The 6,412-nt window shown below is 66.6% G+C and overlaps 1 protein-coding gene across 1 annotated transcript; it reads right to left on the reverse strand.

The window, feature by feature from the left end:
* Nucleotides 1-2,441: 2,441 nt before the first annotated feature.
* On the reverse strand, nt 2,442-5,135 carry METRN (meteorin, glial cell differentiation regulator). The gene is made up of 4 exons (XM_074840970.1): nt 5,007-5,135; nt 3,508-3,929; nt 3,248-3,307; nt 2,442-3,008 (listed from the first exon to the last, which is right to left on the reverse strand). Exons 1-4 carry the CDS (start codon nt 5,090-5,092, stop codon nt 2,692-2,694), a joined length of 885 nt encoding a protein of 294 aa, XP_074697071.1. The 5' UTR covers nt 5,093-5,135; the 3' UTR covers nt 2,442-2,691.
* Between the last annotated feature and the right edge of the window lie 1,277 nt (nt 5,136-6,412).

The following is a 6,412-nucleotide window of genomic DNA, read 5'->3' on the forward strand; positions in this document are numbered from 1 at the left end:
GCCAAGAGGCCGGGCAGGAATTTGGCTTGGCAGGGGCTGGACTCTGCTTTCGGGGAAATGCTCGGATGACCGGCCCTGGGGAGATGGGGATGCCGAGGCCATGGGATGCTTCCAGTGGGGAAGAGCTCTTATCCCCACCCTACAGTGGGGAAACTGAGGCACCGGCTGCCTGGTCCCCCCCATGGGACACTCCCGTAGGAAGCATTTGCACCCTGGCCAAGGCCCAGCCACCGCAGGACCGACAGCAGCGGGAAGCGAGGGCGGCCGACCCAACCTGACACAGGGCAGAGGGCACCGAAAACAGCGTGAAAACCTCTGCAGCAGAGAACGAGCAGGATAACAGCCCTTTCCGCTGCAGCAGAATGAGCTGGTTTGGCCAAATAAACATATTTGAAGAAAAACAAGAGATTCTGCTGCTGGACAGAAAGCCACCGGATGTTCGGCGCATTAAATGCCATAATTTAGCTGAGGGGAATGTGCTGGATTACAGTGGGATTGGAGCAGCCGTGCTCTATCCCCGGGGCGTACGGAGGATGCCGTGGGCAGTGCAATTCCCTTTGCACCTCATTTATTGCTTTTCCAGCCTCATTTTTCCTCCTCCGCTGGGTTTCCCACTCCCTCCTGCTTCCCCCTGCCTCGCTTGGCTCCCGCCTGCTGCCAAAACCTGGGGCGATGCTGGCATCCTCGAGAGCCCGGCGTGGAGCATCGGTCTCCCCCAGGGCCGGATCCTGCCCTCGGGCCCAGCTCGGCCCCAAAATGAGCACCAACCCTTTGGCAGTGAAGTGTAAAATAAGCATCAAACTCTTCTCAAGGGAAAACATGTGTTGCATATCGAACCCACCAGGCAGGCTCACAGCCACAAGCTCACAGGCAGGATCTTAGCACAACCAGATCTTTTTCTACACACATGCATATATATATATATTTAATTAAACTCAGAAGCCCACAGCACTCTTTGGAAACAGTTTCTTGGCAAGGAAAAGCACGTTATGGTCAGTGAGGGCACCAAACACCCACCAGTTCAGCCTGGCAAGTGGTATTTGAAAAGGTGTTATTGAAATAACACTGAAAAGGTATTAAAGCACAAGCTGACGTGTGCTGTGACCCCAGCTCGGGTGGTTTGTGGGGCTGGGGGTGCTCAGGGGCTGAGCTTTTCCAGTGCTGAGCCCCTGTGGGCATCACTGATGGGGAGGAAAGGTCCCTGGCTGGGGTTCCATGCCCCATCCCTTTCTGGGGGTCCCGTACCCCTTGCCACCATCTGCCTGCGCAGCCTGGAGGAGCGGGAGCCAGAGGCCGGCGGCTGGAGCCCCCGCGGAGGGGGCAGCGGCGGGGCGGGAGCGGGCAGGGCTGGGAAGGCAGCGCCACGCAGCCCGGCACAATGAGGCCTTGTGGCCAGTGGCTCTGACGAGAATCAGCCCTGACAGCGGCTCCGCCAGCGGGGTCACCCACCCGGCACGGGGCCACCGCCCCCAGCCACGCTCACTCCGTGATACCCAGGGAGAGGAAACCTAAAGCCACCCAGCCCGGGGGGGGACACCTGGGATGCAGCATTTAGAAACACCAATATATTGCTTTCTCTCTCTAGATATATAAATAGTAGGGGTGTTTCCAGCCCCGCAGGAGGCACGGTCAGTGGTTGGAGCTGGCACAGGGCTTCGCACCGTGGCACACACCGGCACTGGCACTTGCCCACGGTGCCCGTTGGTGAACATCCTGCTCAGCTTTTTAAAAAAAGGAGACACACACACGCACGCTACAAATACAGCTTAGTTTATAAAAAAGTCACAAATTTGGTATCGTTATAACTTTAGTGCACATATGATGCCCCCCACCCCCACGGTCAAAAATCCCCCCCCCGGCTGGCACAGTGTGCCCCACTGCTGGTGGCCCGGCGGGACCTGGCAGCAGCCCCGGGCTGGCGGTGACGGGTGGCACGGCCCAACCTCTCCCCCCCTCCCACGGCACCTTCCTGCATCGGCGCTTTGGTCCTGCTCTGGCCACACCAGGGACACCTCTGCTCCCCGCGCCAGCCTTCCTCCTGCCTCACCATTCCCCTCGCTGCCTTCGGCCTCACTCCTCTTCCTCGGCATCCGCCCCGCGGCTCCTGCCTGTGCCCTGTGTCGCAGGCAGGGCCAGGGCAAGGCTTGCCACAGCCCAGCTCCCCCTTCCACCCCCAACTTTACAAATCCACCTCCTGGCCCTTCCAAACCCCACCGTGCCCATTGCTCACCGTGTCCCTGGCCCTGCCCACGGCCACCCACCACCGAGCCCTCCCGGGGCGGGGGGACACAGCTGTCCCATCACACTGGACACACCGTGTCCCACAGCATCCCCGAGCCCGCAGCATCCCCTGAGCATGCAGCACCCCCAGCCCACAGCACCCCGGTCCCCAGGGAGCCCCCAACCCATTGCCCCACAGTGCTGCACCCCTCGCCTGGGCAGGTCCCGGAGGACCACGGGCAAGCGTGCCCTGGGAAAATCCCTTCCCTTCTGTCAGGATTTTCCCGGGACCCCCCCGGCCCAGCGGCAGGAGCTGCCAGAGCCCAGCTACACAGCGAGGACGGAAGCGCCACGGTCCCTCCAGGCACCATCCCTGCTGGCAATGTCACCCCTGCATACCCCGGGGATGCTCTCACTGCCTGCCCCCAGCCCCCCAGCACCCGCGGGGCCGGGCTGCCCTCCCCGAGCCGCTCAGTCCACGGGGAACTCACAGGGGTTCTGGCGCGTGCGCCGCGCCCCCTCGTAGATGCGCTGGAAGTCCCTATAGCGGGGCGCGCAGCTCAGCCAGGCTTCGCCAAAATGCAGCCACCCCGTGAAGAGGAAGGTGCCGGGGCCCAGCTTGACGCCACAGCGCAGTGGGGTGCGGATGCTGCCCGCCAGCCGCCCCGGCCGCCCCCCCGCCTGGAAGAGGGGGAACTTTTGGCGGTGGATGCGGGCGGCGCTCACCCCGATGACAGATTCCTGCAGCTCCGCGTTGTTGGAGACGCTCTGGATGCTGCCACGGATCACTGCGGGCGGAAGGCACGGAGAGGTGTCAGCATGTCCCTGTCCCCATCCCCATCCCTGTCCCCATTCCCATCCCCATCCCGCAGCAGCCTCCATGACACTGCTGGCCGCCACCCAAGCCAGGCCAGCCTGGGGAGACCAGGGCTGCCTGGGGGCCATTTCCCCCCCAGTTTGAGTTTTCTTCCCTCCCCCGGGGCCCCAGGACCCCCCCAGCACCCACGGAGGGGGGGGCTGCACTCACCAAAGTCACTAGTGCAAATGGCCATCAGGATCTCGGTGTCGTTGCACGGCCGGCACGCGCCTACAACGGCCAAGCACAGCCCGTCACCAGGGTGGCTCCAGGTGACCGGCCTTGCGGGGTGACCACCCCGCATCCAGCCTCTCCATCCCCTTGCCTCCGCACAGACCGGGGACACCCGGGCAAGGGAGGTGACGACAACCAGTTCCCCCCCAGTTTCTGGGGAAACTGAGGCAGGCTGACCCGGGACACTTGGCGCTCACCTTCTCCGGCGAGGCTGGCGGCGGGCAGCGCCGGGCGGGCCAGCCAGTCCCCCCGCAGCTCGTAGCGGAAGGCGGCGATGCGGCGGCTGATGTCGGGGTGCGGGGTGGCCTGCAGGAAGAGAGCCACCTTCTCCCGGGGCAGCCAGCTGAAGCAGCGGACGCGGGGCCGGGGGGCCTCTGGCAGCAGCAGCTCCAGCACCCCCTCCCTCTCCAGGTAGAGCTGAGCCCCCCGGAAGGTGGCGGAGGGTTTGACGCAGGCGGTGACGTGCTGGGGGCTCCTGCCCTTGACAGCGGCGGTGGGGGGGGGCAGGCGGGGGGCCAGGCGGAGGCGAAGGGCCCCCGTGGGGTACAGCCATTCCAGCGAGCCCTCGGCGCAGTGCAGGGAGAGCTGCTCCACGCTGCCCGCCTCCTGCGACAGCCCGCTGCGAGGCACAGCACCCCCCCGTCAGCAGGGACCCCCCGGGTGACAGGGACCCCCCCCAGGCCCTGTCCCCCCAGCACTCCCGAGCAGCACCTCCATGGAGGTGTGGAGGGTGAACACGAGGAGCAGTAGCACCAAACCCTCGATGCCTTGGACTTGGGGTACAAGCGCATCATTTTGGGGGTGCTCGTGTTTCCCGGCTCCTTCCTGGGGGGCTGAGGGGGGGCCCGTGGCAGCACAGCCCCCCTTGCACCCAGGGCGGGCTCCCAAGCCACCCCACCCAGGGTGCCCATGGCCTTGGGGTCGCCTGCTCCCTTGCATCCCCCCACTTTGGGGGGATCCCCAGTGGGTGCTGGGGGGTTACACGCCCCCCCCCCCTTCCCCTCACAGGATTCGGGTTCACGTGTAAACAGAGTCCGAAACAAAGTCTTGCCCACTGCATTTTGAGCGGGGGGGGGGACACACACACACACACACGCGGGAAAGCCAGGCTGGGGGGAGTGGAGGCAGCCGTGGGGCTGCTTTGTCCCGGCCACGCTGCTCGTGGCCCCCGTGGCCCCCCACGCCCCCCGCGTGGGGCTTGCGGCTGCCCCTCCCGGCGGGCCCCGGCTCTTTGTTCCGGAGCTCGGCGCCTTCCCCACCGCGGCCAGCGGCGTGTCGGGCCCGGCGCGGGGCCCCGCCGGCCGCAGAGCTGCGTTTCACGGGTGAGGGCGGGGGGGTGCTCGGGGAAGGGGCTCCCGGAGAGGCGGGGAGCCCTGCGGCCTCAGCACCCCGGCGACCAGCAGCCCTCGGGGGCAACAGCCGCACCCACGAGTGGGGAAACTGAGGCAAGCGCACGTCCTAGCATCCCACCCGTGACCCTGCCCACGGCTGCAGGAGGCGGTGGCAGCCCCTCCCCGCTGCCTGCCCGGGGCGGGGGGTCGGGGGGGGGGATGTCAGCGCAGACCCCCCCCCGCCCACCAACCCGACCCTGCCCTGCCCGGCGGGGCTGCGAACCGGGCGGCGGCGGGGGAAATGCTGAGCCGGGGACCCGCGTGTGCCCCCCCCCGTGCCCCCCGGGGCCGGGGCCGGTGCCTACCTGCCCCTCCAGCTGCACTGATCCGCCGAGGCCCCGCCGAGCGCCGCGCCCAGCCCGGCCAGGCACAGCGCCCGCAGCGCCCACATGGCCGCGCCCGCGGCGGCCCCGGGGCGGCCCGGCCCGGCCCTGCCCGGCCCTGCCCGCACCGCTGCCCGCACCGGGGGCGGGGGGGGGCGGGGGGGGGGGAGCGGGGCCGCCACCCCGCGCCGCGCCCCAAACTTTCCGCCAATGGCAGCGGCGGGGCGGGGCCGGCCCCCAGCGCCCCCCGCCTCCCCCCCCCCCCCCCACATCTCCGTCGGGGGCACCGGCAGCGCCCGCCCCGGGCATCCCCCGGGGCTGCCGGCGGCCGTTCCCCCCCCACCAGCCCTGGGTCCGCAGCGCCGGGGCTCCCCGGGGTGGGGGACACCGGCCGGGCCGGCTGCCGGTGGTCGGGGGGGGGCAGAGTGAGCCCGGGGGGGGCGGGGGGGCAGGGCTGGGGCGCTGCGGGGCACCCCGGGCTACAGTCACCCCTGGTGGTGTGCGCCCTGAGCTACGCACAGCCCAGCCTACAGGCACCCCAGGCTGGGTACACCCCAACTGTGCACACCCAAGCACAAGTACACCCCGAGTTACGCACACCCGGGACTATGCACACCCAAGGATATGCACACCCCAGGCCATGCACACTTGGGGCTACAGGCACTCCAGGCTACAGTCACCCCGGGCCATGCACACCCCAAACTATGCACACCCCAAACTACGCACACCCCAAACTACACACACCCCAAACTACGCACACCCCAGTCTACAGGCACCCCAGGCTATATATACCCCAACCTATGCACACCCTGGACTACAGTCACCCCAGTCTGTGCACACCCCAGGCTGTGTACACCCCAAGTTTACATACCCCAAGAGTTACACACACCCCAACCTCCATATAAACTCCAATCCCCCTGACAGCTCCCCCCTCCCCACAGGAGCATTTTCTTAACCAGGGGGAGCAGAGGCGCGTGGCGATGGGCCTGGCACGGGGGTCACGCACACCCGAACCCCCACTTCTCCCACTCCAAACCTCCCCCTTGGGGTTTTATTCCACACACACACACCCCCCCGCCTTCGGCTGCTATTGTGTCAGCACCACAAATCCCACAATTAATTAAGTTTCCATCCAGTGACAGCCCGCCAAAATGTTTGAAATAAACACCGAACAATTGGGATGGGATGATACAGGCCGGGAACAAAGTCCCCGGAGAGAGGGTGGAGCGGAATGGAAATGAGGGATTGTAAATTTGGATGGTGGAAAGAAAGAGGGGAAGGGGGAAAGGGGAGGGGGCCGGGGGGGGGCAGGCGGGGGAGAGGGGGATTCGCAGCCTTCTGGCCATGAAATGATGCTGAAAGAAGTCAAGCTGCTGGAATCCGTGGAA

The sequence above is a fragment of the Strix aluco genome, chromosome 15, assembly GCF_031877795.1.
Source record: "Strix aluco isolate bStrAlu1 chromosome 15, bStrAlu1.hap1, whole genome shotgun sequence".
Classification (NCBI taxonomy): domain Eukaryota; kingdom Metazoa; phylum Chordata; class Aves; order Strigiformes; family Strigidae; genus Strix; species Strix aluco.